The sequence below is a fragment of the Lagopus muta genome, chromosome 5 (genome assembly GCF_023343835.1).
Source record: "Lagopus muta isolate bLagMut1 chromosome 5, bLagMut1 primary, whole genome shotgun sequence".
Lineage (NCBI taxonomy): Eukaryota > Metazoa > Chordata > Aves > Galliformes > Phasianidae > Lagopus > Lagopus muta.
Window position 1 is genome coordinate 25,030,779 of NC_064437.1, and position 13,238 is coordinate 25,044,016.

Genomic DNA, 13,238 nt, shown 5'->3' on the forward strand with positions numbered 1-13,238 from the left:
ACCTTTTCCTGCTGTAGTCTCAGCAGAAGACCACGCTGCCTCTTTCGTATAGGGGGCATCTTGTCATCCTCTCCCTTGTCTCGCAAATGCCTGCAAACAGATTGCAAGAGATGATTAAATAAGGAAAAAAGGAAAGAAAAAACCCACAAAATAACATTTGCACAGATTACAGAAATCAGAAGACTTGTTCAACCACTGGTACTTAATCACAAAGGAGTGCGGTATTACCAAAACAATGTAAGTAGGAGATTTTCGTAAGAAAATGAGCAGTTAGCAAGAGTGTATATTCAACATCGTCTTACTTCCTCTGGTGCTCCAACCAAGCTAACTCAGCCTTTGTCTTCTCTTTCAGAGCCTTCTCCCGGAGCCGAAGTAGCGAGGACTGATGAGCTGCTCGCACCTCCTCCTCCTTCATGTACTGTCTTACCATCTCCATAGTAAATTTAGAGAAACTATCTTGCCCTCCTGAGAAAGGCATGCTTAGCTCCTGTAAGGCAAGGCAGATTTAGCACAGTTTGTTAATAAATTTCAAAGCTTTTTTCAAGTACAAACTGTGTGTATGCATGTGGTTCAGCGTAAGAAGGGAATATGTTTTTTCTCTCTGAGCTACTGCAAGAGCAGCTTTTTCTGCCCTGTGTTTCGTGACACTCTTGGGATGTCTCCTCATGAGAATAAGAAGCAGCATCTGCTTTTATCTCCTGGATATGAGTAGGAGGTATTAGGAAGAATATATCCACTGAGTTTTTATAATCTACCTCAAAACATCACTCTTCTCTAAAGCCACAGGAGAAAAGGCCGAGGCCAGTAAGGACTGTTCCACAGAACAAGTCACCTTGCTTGCACAACAGTGACAAAAAGGATGTTCATACAACTCTGATGTTTTCAAATGCTCAAACAACCAAAGCTTGTAAGCACGAGCAACACAGAAAAACTCAACAAATTCATGAGCATAACTGAACAGTAACAGTTAATCTACCTTAACTGTGGTCACTTGACATACCTTGATAGATGACAGAGCAGTTTTTTCTGGGGAGACTTCCTCATCAGAATCATCGCGATTACCGCGCTTCTTCTCCAAGTTAATTCTACGATGACTTTCAGAGGGCAGCAAAGACCGAAAAGATTTCTCTTCAATCTCATCCTCCGTCATAGACTCATCAAATTTCAGGGAATACTCAGTTGCAATGGAAGCAGAATCTGAGGGAAGCAGGTTAATGCTCAAGTATGTACTGTGCAGGTCATTTTACCCTGTCTCAACTCAGTAAAGCCACAAGGACAAGAAAAGACAGGGAGAGGACTCCTCTAATGCAAGAAAAGGTCTTAGCTTTCAGAAAAGTGACCTTGAGTTAGAGGACATCTTGCAGTACTGTTATCTAGCTTAAAAAAAAAACTAACAGAATTCTGCATGCAGGTATAAATACATTTTAAGTCTACCAAAACATCTGGTGTTCAGCCTACACATTTAGCCAGTAAACATCTGGTTAGCTACAGTTACCACAGCAAAAAGTAGAGAAGACTCCATCACTGTAACATGCAGAATTTCAAAATATTCCAATCTCACTACGCCATCTTTTGCTTAAGAGATTATCAATTCAGCTGGGACTCAAACTTCACACATTTTCCCTCATTTATTTCAGAAACCAGTTTTGAAGCAGCACCTGCCTCCCCCCTTACCACTGTCTGGTTCAGTACATACAAGTACAGCTAACCTTTTTCATCTGGCAGTGATAAAATACTATCACTAGGCAAGGAATCGTCCGCACCAGTATGAGCCTGCTCCTCAATGCTGCTGGTTATCTTTTCACGATGGGGAAGTTTTTTCTCATTCTCTTTAGAAGACGGAACAGAAGGACTCTCTTGGCGACTGCTGGTACTACTGTTTCATCAAAAAATATACCTTTTAAATTAAGATACTACTTTGCACATTTAAAAATATTCATTTTACATTACATCAGTGAATAACATCCCAGCAATGTTAAGCTTTAATACCCACTTTCTCTCTTTCAAAAGAAAACAGTGGAACAACACGTCTCAAAATTACCTTGCAAGCATTTTCAAAACGTAGCTCTTATTTACAGCAGGTAAACAGAAAAAAACCAATCCTAATCTTTTCTTACCTCCGATCGTGAACCTTTGATCTCGAGGACTCTGAATAACTATCAAATGCCAGTGAGTAAGTCTGTTTTGAGTCACCTGCCTCTTTACTTTGTGACATGGTAGCGGTCTCACATTTCCTGAAAAGAGACAGCATTTGAGCTAAATCTACATTGTCTTAAATACTGATATAGATTCCATAAGCTTTTATCAGTTTAGTAAAAGAAGTAATAGTTAAAATTCATAAAGAAAACACTTATCTAGGTTAGAAGTGAAATAATCCCACAAAACACCCAGAGCATCTTTTCCTACTCTTTTATAAAAAGCTGCAAAAACAATCAGTATCTGTCCTTTGAGTTACACTATAAAGGACACAGAGCTGGAATCCAAGTTCCTCTTAAATGTTCACTTACTATGAAATACTACACTTTTCTTTGAAAGTATGTGAAGCAAAAACTAACAAATCTTACAACCCCCCCCTCCCAAGTTATGAAACATTTGACAAAACCTGTTTGTATCAGGTCGGGCTCTCAGTTGTTTCATGAACTCTGAGTGATGCTGCCGCTGGTGGTCAAACAAAGTGGTGACTGGAGCAGCTGGAGCACTGACAGTATCTGAGATCTGGGTTCGTGCCAGCTCCATCATCTGAGTACAACCAACAAAGGAACACAATGAGCTTTTAACTATCAACATGTTTTTGAAAAAATTGTCCTTCTCGCAGGCAATTTATACTGAATGAATGCATAAGACTGTTTTGAGATGTTTGTATTACACACATCTCAATTCTGGTTTTCAGAGATGCTCTGTACATACACATATATTATTTAACTTGCAGGGAGCGGAATTATTAATGTAAAGCTACAGACATGCATTACATCACCTATGTTGTATTCTAATCAACTTAACATCTGATCACTAGAATGATCTCCAAGCGACAGAACGTTTTGGACCTATTATTACATTAGTTTTTAAAAGCATGAAAAAAACCCAGAACATTGAATTTCCATTAGAAAATGCATCCTACTCAAAGAGTAAAAATATTATTTTCACTGCAATGGAAGCAACAGGTTTAAATTCCAACATCGTACAAACTTCCATGTTTAAATCAGCCCACAAATTCCCCTGCTTTTCTAGTGTGATTTTTGTATGGAATAGATATAGATTCAATCCAATGGGCTACAACGCTTACAAATCAGAGATGCTATGCTCACAATCACCATCCAAAATTTTGCATAGTTAATTAATGGGAAGACCATGAGAAGCACAATCAGGGATTTAGAACTGCTAACCAACTTCTAAGTAGTGATGCTAGAACTGCTCCTTTGAAGTCCTGTTATTTGGCATGTTAGGAACATGAAGAAACTGTACGCAGAGCATAATCTAGAGGCAGTATTTGAAGCAAGAGTGAAATTAAAACAGCTTTTTATTTCACTCAGGATCTCACCTCACGGACCTGGTGGCCCGTATCTGCAGTGAAAAGTGCAGTTTCCATCTGCTTGGCTGCAGCCTTGCACCTGGTCTCCTGAAGCACTTCTGCGGCCCCCTGTCGTGATTGGACTAGATGATGCAGTGTCTCTGCTTGGGCCTGTGCAAAAAAAATCAGCCCTTCAAAACTTTCTATAGATAATAAGTATTACCATATAGTACTGTCAATAGTATAACATAGCATTTCTATAAGCCTGGGAAAAAAAGTTTGAAATTGACACCAGAAGATTTTTGTTTGTTTGTTTTTCCCCCAATTATATTAAATCCCTTCACCACAGCTTCAGATTAAGAGCATTCATAGGCACAGATTTACTTACAACAACTTGCTCTTACACAATCCACAGTTTTTGAGAGCAGCATTACCTGAGCTGCCTTCTGCCTTGCCTCTTCCAGTTGTCTCTTATTTTTTAAAGCTTCCTGTTCAGCCTTCATTTTCAAAAGAGTTACGTCCCATTCATGACGCTGCTGTTGTGCCTATAGATCAGAAAAACATCTTTTAAGCTCAGAGGGTAAATGCAAGAGCTTATTTGCCTCAGCCACTTGCTGGAACTACTTTTGAAAGACAAAAGCATGATTCCTCCTATTTTATTTTATTTTTAATCTTACAAGAAAATTAATCGAATTAGCAATACTAAAACAGGGAAATATTTTCCCTGCTACCTTTAGAATCTGAGCCAAAGAAACGCTCTCCTGCTGGGCCAGTGATATGCCTCGTACTCGTTCCACATCTGAAAGCTGTCGCACAGACTCTTCAATGGCAGTAAGGTAGTTCAATTCTGCTGACAAACGATGCTGAAGAGCAGCAGGGGAGAATCGCATACATCCTGAAGGACAGGATTTAACTGTCAGACTCTGTTGAACTTCAGTGCCCCACATCATAAAATAATGATAAGAAATGGAACAGCTCTTGAATTTGTACATCTTTAAGAGAACTCACCACTCGCTGAGGCTACTCCTGCTGCAGGTCTACTAGCTCCCAGACTCAAGTCAGAGAAGGCTAGGTTAGGCTTCTGCCCCGATGCTGCGCTTCCAGCAAAGCCAGAAGGTGACTTGGCTCTCTCCGCTGTATTGACTACAGAATCAAACTGCATAATTTTTTGGGAACTTGGAGATGGGGAAGAAGTTGGCGTCTTCTGAGATCTTCCTCTGTCTGAGAAACTGACAGAAAACAAGAAAGAAAGGTGTCCGTATTGTCTTAATTCCAGTCATTTGATAAGACAACAAAAGAAGCAGTAACTCAGCTCTTTCATTTATACAGACTGAACAGATCTATGTAGAGGGTCTATTCTTTTACAGTTTGCACAGGCCCAGTCTGTCTTTATGAAACGACCTCATGAAATGGGTTATGCACCTTCATTCCAATTTGGAGCGAAGTTGCTACAGCACAGTATTTTCTCTCAAGTACTCAGCATACATCAAAAATCAAGTAACTCAGTATCTACACATTCTGATCCAATTACAACAAAATCTGTGATGATCATTAAAACAAGGGCAAGAAAGAAACACAGAGACAAGGCACTTCTTAAATATATTATCCCTATTTTATGATGCCAAAGAAGGACCAACTGCAGATGCTTGAATCCCTTAGGAAGAGGTTCAGCTGTGCATGCTTGGCACACCTTTAGAGGGCAAAGGACCTTTCAAACCAAATACTAAGTATAAGTGAAAGCCATTAGTGTAAGTTAATACCTCAGAACCATTCTACAAGCACACAGTGAGCATAAAACCATTGTTTGTTGCTCTTTAGAAAAACATGCAGTGAAAATTACACTGAGTGTATTTCATAACTGTTTTCATTGCACATTTAGCCAATGAGCTGCATTCACAGTCAGCCAAACAGGAAAATTATTAATTTTTTTCCTTACTTTATACTCTTTCCTGAGGTGCACTTCACTCATTAAAAGCATTACCTCACAGAGCTGGATAGGCTTATGAGTATTATTAAGCATATACAAGTCTAGCCAGAAACATCTGTTTCATACTGTTAAGAGCAAGATAACGATAGAGATTGACAACCTACTTTTTTCCCCTCTTCATAACAGAGAATTTGTTGGAAAGGAAAACAAAATTGTATTTCAATGCTTAAAACAGCCACAAAGCTTATGCTGGTCAATTTTTCTTATAAAAACAGGAGCATTTGAGGGGTGCAGGGGAACATAGAAATCTGTTTTCCATTTTCACTTATGACAGCTATCAACTTTGGGCTTCCATGATTTTTAAAATACAGGAAAAGATTACTGCATGTTCATCTCACTAACATTTGTACATTTATATTACCTTGCGTTTACATGTCTAGAAATATAACCATTTTTTATAGCCTGCTGTAACATAAGCCACGCTACTTATATTTTCGTACAGTCTTGTAAGTTCATGTTACCTCAACATGGATTGTCCAGACAAATTTTCTATTGTGTTGTCAGTATCCGTGTTCTGCTCATAGTCTTTATTAGGAAGTCTGCTACTCGATACGGACTTCTTTGCTTGTTGGGATCCCCACTCCAGTTCAGATTGAATTTTATCTTCTCCCACAGGAATGTGGTGAGAACTTCCATTGAAAGACTCCAACCCTAAGAATAAACAACGCTGTCAGATAGTTCAGGAAGGGGACAATTGTTCACCATTTTTATAATTCCTCTGCCTATCTAGTTCTGGACAGCTGCGTTTTAACATCAGAGGAAAATTAGAGTCGAGAAAATTCAGCAGAGAACCACTAGAGGAAAACGTCCTATCCCTGTGAGATTACTGTCACTGGGTACACAGAAAGACTGCGGCTTTTACAACAAGAAAATCCTAGAGCTTTCTTCAAGAAATACAAATATCCTACAGTCAAGTGCTGCACTTACGTTCTTTTTTCCCTCTCTTTTTAGATGAAGTAGATGAGTGAGAAGATGCTGCAGATCTGGGTCCAGATGAATGCTGAGATGCAAGTTCGACAGATCGAGATTCACGGGGAGACTTCCCACTAGGAAGCTCTTCCTGAATGCTTGAATTACTGCTGCTTGCAACACTAAAATGGAACAGACTGACAGTGATAAACTGTGGAATTTCCAGTCCTTTGTTACTTTGTGTACAAGAAGTTTGCAAGAAAGGACTATAACCCACAAAACAGCTCATATTGAAAAGCACCAATTCTGGAATTAAAAACTTCAACAGCTAAGACATTAGATGGATCTAATTCGAAGTAGTGGAAGCATTTTAACACTTTCAAATCTCATTTCTTTCCTAACTTTTACAAGCACTATCCAATTAACATTCTAACAGCCACACAAGAGCTAATTTTCACCCGGCTACTAAGGGTGAAGCTACCTGCCAGATCAAGGCTGAACAAAAATCAGGCAAAGATCAGCAATATTCCACTCTAACCTTTGCACCTAAAGGTCATGCTGCTTGCCACATTAACTCCAAGATCATAAAGAAATATCTGACCATTTCAGTGGCATTACAGTACAGCATACCAGGAAAGATGTGCAGCGTATTATAAAACAAAATTTGCATCAACCACATTCTCTCAAACGCTGCATTTTGTTTTTTACAGGAAGTCAAACACACACCTACCTGAGGTCACGTGCAATCTTTTTGTCTGTTAAAGTGCTGCTTCCTGGTGAATAGTCAAAGTCATCCTCATAAGAAACCATGCTTTCTGGTGGGCTCACGGCAGGGAGTAAAGGGCGCAGAAGGGAAGATCCTCCATTTGATCTTTCATCAAACACTGGAGACAAAAATAATTCTGAATACAGTGTGGATCAAGTGAGTAAATAAAACTGCAGAGGTCAAAATGTTTCCTTTTGAATACAAGAAGCATCAGGAGAAGAACAGTACAGGTATCTCACAGCAGTTTTAACACAAAACAAGCTCTTCCCACAAAGTACTGAATAGTTCACTGTCAAACTCCAGCCAAAACACTTCTGAAGAACAAACTCTTTGAGAGTCATCAACAGAAAGTTTCAATGCAGCCATGTTTAATGTTAAGGGATAGTTAAACAATAGTAAAGGAGGAAAAAAAAAAACAACAACAAGATAAAAACTTCTCAAAAAAGGCTCCTTCTCAAAAATGAAGATCTGAACAAAAAGGAAAGAGGACTAACACACCAATACCCTTCTTCCCTCAGCAGTGGGGATTTTTTTCCTTATGCGGTTAGGCTGGGGGGGAAAATAAGGGAGAAAAGGGAGGGGATCATTTATCTTTCAAAAGTTAAAGGAAACCATTACACAGATTAATGTGTGATATATCTCAAAGCAATACATCTTAACGCACACCCCTTATTTGTGAATTATCAAACGAAAGGAGTCATAAAATTGAGCAGTTTTTCAAAAGACCTCCGAGTAACCTTCCTGTTTTTCTCCTTACCCTTGCCATGAAGGTGGTAACTTTTTGCAAAGATGTTGATGACACTGTGTGGGCTTCCCTTGGCTAGCTCTTCCCACGACCCCTTGCTGTGAGTGCCACTTGTCTGAGGTTGAAGCGGCAGATACTTCTCAGCTTCTTTCTGAAACTCTTTTATGGGCTCAAAAGCATTCCTCTCCCGAACACAGAAATCTCTCTCTTTCAATGTGTCCAGAATCTTCAGTGGCAGCTGTTTGTGCTGGTCTCCCTCCTCCTCAGAGAGGCTTTCGTCACACAGGAGAGGCCCTTCGCTGACGGAGTCAATGCTGGACTCTCGAGGAATTACAGCTTTGCTCTGACCGTACGCCTGGTTTTCACGTCCCAGGGAATCAGCCAGTCTCTTAGACAAATGTCCAGTGGGGGACCTCATTCCAAGGCTGACTGCGGCAGTATGAGGCCTGATTGTCTCAGGGAGCTTTTTAAATTCACCAAGGTTGCCTACTCCAGGAAGGTTGTCTTCAAAGGCTGTGTGAGACACACAGGTACCCAGCATCTTTTGAATTCTGGCTGAAAAAGCACCTTCATTTTCCTCCCTCACAGGAGGACTCACAGCCTTTGCCCACCGTCTGTCATCCTGGTTTTCTTGCACAAATTCATGGTCCAATTTCCACATGGCACCAAAATTGAGACCAGCCCCAGCCAACTTCTTGGCTTCAATTTCAATTCTGCTACAAAGGGAAGCAGCTGTAGCTTTTAAAGCTTTAATCCGATCTAATTTACTCTTATATTGGTTAGCAGAGTGTTTTCCTAAAAGATTTTGCTGTGCAGCAGTTGAATTCAAGTACGGCTGAGCCATGAGGCTCAGCAAACCCGTGGGTGCAGTGTGGCTCTTCCTGCCTGCTAATGCTGCATCACTTTCCTTCGACAAAAGTCCCATCTGCTCCAGACTGCGAGGTTGTGAGCAAGGGCCTCCACTCAAGTCCATGAGAGTTTGTGGATGAGAGAGCTGGACTCTTGGGCGCAACCGGTCTGGCTGTACCCTTGAAGGTTCCATGAAGTCACTTCTGAAACAAAAAGTCAACATTTAAATTATTGACTAATAAGTATCATTATTTTAGATGAAAGTCTCATTGACACAAGTTTGCTTTCTGGAAATAAATACTTCCTGGGGGAGTTAGAAGGGTGGACAATGGGCAGTAAACAGTTACAGAATGTTATTAAAAACAGAGCCCCTCCCAAATTTTAAATGTTGTTTATGCTGCAATTTGCATTTTAGAGCTGTAAAGAGCTGAATGTTTTCGTAATCAACAGCAACCTTTTTCTAAAAGTTTCCCAACTTTATAAAGGAGAAAACATTTCCTTTGTCCCCCCCTTTTACGTGGCATTTCTTAGCACTGTTCTTTCCCATTCAGTTGTACTCAGACCACGCTTCACTAGAACTGTCGCACCCCCCCTTATATGGGTGCTATGAGGAAAAGAAAGAAAGAAAGAAACGCCTCATTATATTTACAAAGTGTGGATTTGACCAATGGAAAGTAAATATAATGAAGGAGGCTTATATTTAAGCAGCAGATGTTGATTGTGTAATTAAAAATGAGACATGCACAACTAGGCAATTAAGGATAGGCAAGAAACGTATTGGTTTTTAGCTTCTTACCTTTAAGACTTTGGTTAAGCACATTAACTTCTGATAAGAAAAACTCAGATAAGACATGAAAAAAATGAGAAGTGGAGAAAAGGGCATGAAAGGAAATAGGGAAAGGCTAGTTCCAAGCTGAAATAGAGGCTTTTGGTACTTCAGACACAGACTTTTTCAAAAAGAATGAACATGACAATAGATGAAATGGAAGCACTGAACAAATCAAATGAATACGGGCGTTGTTTTTTCTCATAAGATCATCTCTTCTTTCCTGCTGGCAATAGCTAGTGGAGAAAACATTGCCTCCCAGTTTGAAATGCACATCCCTTGATGTCAGCAGAAGATTAACAGGATCCACCAATCATTCATTACAGACTCAATAAATGCTAATAGCCAAAATTTTTGTACGCTTTTCTGCATCATCTGCCCCCTTACTTTGAGAAAACGTTGTATTTGCCAGAAAGACAATTACTCTCCACAGGGCATGAACATAAAGAACAATCTATTTTCATCATCCTGAGAAGAACACTAGAGTACCCCCCTCTCTCTCAGAAGGCCTACAATGGCTCACCTCAGTAGTGGCTGCTGCTGCTGAGGTTCCGACAGTGACATGTCACTACTTGAAGATGCACTAGGAGGACGCTCTTGAGCCTTGTTTTCTTTGTCAGATTCTCCAGATGGCTGATAACCAGGTCTGGGCTACAAATGAAAATAACCAGAAAAATGCATTTTCAGAAACCTGTAGGAATTTAGAAGCTTTTGTCTTATTAAAACTGAAAAAAATTTGACTTTCTCAGTGCAATATCACATCTTTCCTACCATGCAAAGATTTAAAAGTATAGGACATATATGCTTTTGTCTCAGCAGAATGTAATGGGAAAAGAACTCTGCTCCTATATTGAACTTGTTCAACTGAACACAAATTGATATTAGTCTTTTACTATTGATCATTTCACATTCAGTTTCTGATTAGCAGACTTTTAATTAAACTCGCTACTGATTTAAGTTTGTCCACTGGCTGAGAGTAACTTCAGACAAAGCCTTTCAATTCACCATTCGATTGAGGTTTACAGTTTTCTTAGAAGTCAACTATTATAGTTGATGTTAGTAAATATTCTGAACTTTCCTTCTACTATAATAGAAAGATGATTCCCATTCACCTTTCAGAGAGGTCTCGCTACAAAGAGAAGCTACCATCAGTAGAAAGTTACTTCTGAATCCAAAGTACTGTAGTTTCTGCTTAAAAAACACTGTTTTCTATGCACGCTTTGGATAGCTCTCAGATCAGGACAACTCATGACCTTCCTAGATCATGAGTTCTCCTATTCCTGCAAACAACTGCAGCACTTTAAGTCAGTGAATCAGCTATACCTGTGTTTCCTGCACTGTAGGCTGCTGAGAGGGCTCTTTTAAAAATGTATGTTCCAACAACAGTTTAGAGTAAGTTTCTTGTAACTGTTTAGCTGCTGGAGGTTCAGGAGGAGGCACGCTCTTGACTTTTTTAAAAGCCTCCTTTTGCTTTCTATAGAGTTCTTGGAGTCTTTTGTTCTTCTGCTCCGTTGCCTCTTTTTGTGCTTTCTTCTCTTCATTCTGTTTCTTCTTCCTCTCCTCTTGCTGCCTGATGATGTACTGACGAACCTCATCTGTATCATAGTGACGTTTCCTAGAGATCACTTGAGGCTCCTCACTGGCAGCTACCTTGTCTGGTTTCCTTTTGGTTGGACTGTGGCTCCTGGTATTTTGAGTAGGCAAAGCAGACTTCGGATTCTGCTTTTCCACATTTTTTTCCTGCTTTGTAAGCAGGGAATCCAACTGCAAGTCATCAAGAATTCCACGTATCTCCAAGGTCAAGAAGTCCTTATTCACAGAGGCATGATCATCTTGGGTATCACCTGGAAGAGCAGATTCCTTTTTCTTCAGATTATTCCCAGATCGTACTTTACTCCTCGACCGCTCAGAACTTCTTGAAGAGGCTTTCTGTGTAACAACCAGTCTAGAATCTGAACCCGTCCTTCCAATACGACCTGTTAAAAAATAACTCGTCAGATATTGCAGGTAAAAATCAAACTTGGTAACTACACACTCTAACTGAAGCAGCAGGGAAAGTGAGGAGGAGGAAAGTGATAAAAGATTGTGGAAAGTGATGCAATCATCGTGGAAATGGCAACCAACACTTAAAATAACAGAAGGGATTTTATTAGAGTCTCACCCCTTCCCTGCACATGAAGATTTCTCTGCACATCTTTAGACAGTCCCAGTTTAACTGAATTGGTACAACCAGTATACCTTCCTCTTTTTCTAATGACCATGAAGCATGTGTAACCAAACAATTCCACTGATTTTAATTCAGTACTTTGGGGAAATTTCCTTTGCATTACAGCAAAACATCTGCTTACTCACCTCAACTTCAATTCCCCGGTGTCACGTCACCTATGCAGGTCTCACTGTAAATATGCTTATGTTTCAGATATTCAGTGTCACAGCCTGAATTTAGCAGCCTCTGCTTACACTGAGCTCACACCCTTTATATTCTTACAGCCTTGCCACCTCAGAGGCATAATCAGCACAACACTTACCACCTTCCCTTATTTAACCCGACATTTGGACACATTCTGAAAAGGGCTGGTGGAAGAAAAAATGAAGAATTACGATGCCCAGAGATGATATTATATTCTACCTGTAAGAGCTAAAATAAATGTAGAAACATAAATGCCCAAACACAGCTTACAAATTACATGCAGCACACGTGGAAAATTAATCTGGCCACAGATGACTTCCAGCCATTCCTTTCCTCAGTAGCCTTAACAGGCAAAGACAGAACACAACTGATCAGATTTTGTTGTTTCCCTTTTTCCCTCTTTTCCAGAGCTCCTTTGCACCTTCATAGCATAGGAAGTGAGGTGATACATCCCAACCACGGAAGTGAATTAAATTTTCTCTGTAGCTGCCTCCAAGTTAAAAATAATTTATTTTATTAAGAAACTGACTACGCTACATCTCAGGCATCTACTTAATCCTGCAGACATGCAAAATGGTATAATAAATGAAGAACAATGAAAGTACAGTGATAAAGAACTTACCAGGCTTGGCAGTTCGCTCTCGCCCCGTTCTGTCACTAGATACAGCTCTTCTGTCGTGTCCTATTTTGGGAGCTGGACCCAGTAGCTTTCTGACTAGCTTCTGTCCCTCCCGCCAGGAGGATGCACTTATTACATAGTTTCCACCTGCACAGTAAATAACAAAAGTCAAGCACCAGATGGATTTTCTGATGCATTAAAAAGAAGTATTGCTTGCACCTTTCAATCATTACTCTGCCCTTTAATTTTACATAAGGGGTACAGCTGCAGTCACACACTCATAACAGCAAGTACCACGAAGACACTCAACAGCTGAATCACACAACTGTCAGTGCTTCATGCCTACACATAACATGGTGTAAAACCTCAATATATGCAGCAGAACATTAGAGCCCTACGAAACAAGGTTAAAAAAAAAAAAAGGTTACACATGCCTAAAACTTAAGAGGCAAACATTAGATAGAAGATGTAAAATGTTTCAATAAGAAGAGCAGAAACAAAAATTGAAACAGAAATGCTAAGAAAGGCTTGTGTTTTTTTAATGTGAAGATGAATTGTTCCCTAGAAAGAACTTCAAACAGAGCTGAGGAAGGTGTCTTGTTAAGAGATAAAATAATCA

General features: G+C 39.9%; 1 protein-coding gene across 13 annotated transcripts in view; it reads right to left on the reverse strand.

Annotated features, from left to right (window-relative positions):
* Window positions 1–13,238, reverse strand: part of CEP350 (centrosomal protein 350) — a 74,520-nt gene that overhangs the window by 40,114 nt on the left and 21,168 nt on the right. For 9 of the 13 annotated variants that reach the window (XM_048943774.1, XM_048943766.1, XM_048943767.1 and 6 more), the window contains exons 9-25: window positions 12,623–12,766; window positions 10,914–11,566; window positions 10,114–10,241; window positions 7,928–8,967; window positions 7,135–7,288; window positions 6,423–6,601; window positions 5,957–6,146; window positions 4,517–4,737; window positions 4,240–4,403; window positions 3,943–4,053; window positions 3,539–3,679; window positions 2,603–2,739; window positions 2,118–2,234; window positions 1,710–1,876; window positions 1,001–1,197; window positions 303–487; window positions 3–90 (exon numbers count right to left, since the gene is read on the reverse strand). In XM_048943774.1, the coding sequence (XP_048799731.1) occupies window positions 3–90; window positions 303–487; window positions 1,001–1,197; window positions 1,710–1,876; window positions 2,118–2,234; window positions 2,603–2,739; window positions 3,539–3,679; window positions 3,943–4,053; window positions 4,240–4,403; window positions 4,517–4,737; window positions 5,957–6,146; window positions 6,423–6,601; window positions 7,135–7,288; window positions 7,928–8,967; window positions 10,114–10,241; window positions 10,914–11,566; window positions 12,623–12,766 (4,016 nt within the window). The remainder of the gene's footprint in view (window positions 1–2; window positions 91–302; window positions 488–1,000; window positions 1,198–1,709; window positions 1,877–2,117; window positions 2,235–2,602; window positions 2,740–3,538; window positions 3,680–3,942; window positions 4,054–4,239; window positions 4,404–4,516; window positions 4,738–5,956; window positions 6,147–6,422; window positions 6,602–7,134; window positions 7,289–7,927; window positions 8,968–10,113; window positions 10,242–10,913; window positions 11,567–12,622; window positions 12,767–13,238) is intronic. The other 4 variants (XM_048943770.1, XM_048943773.1, XM_048943769.1 and 1 more) reach the window with 3 other exon arrangements.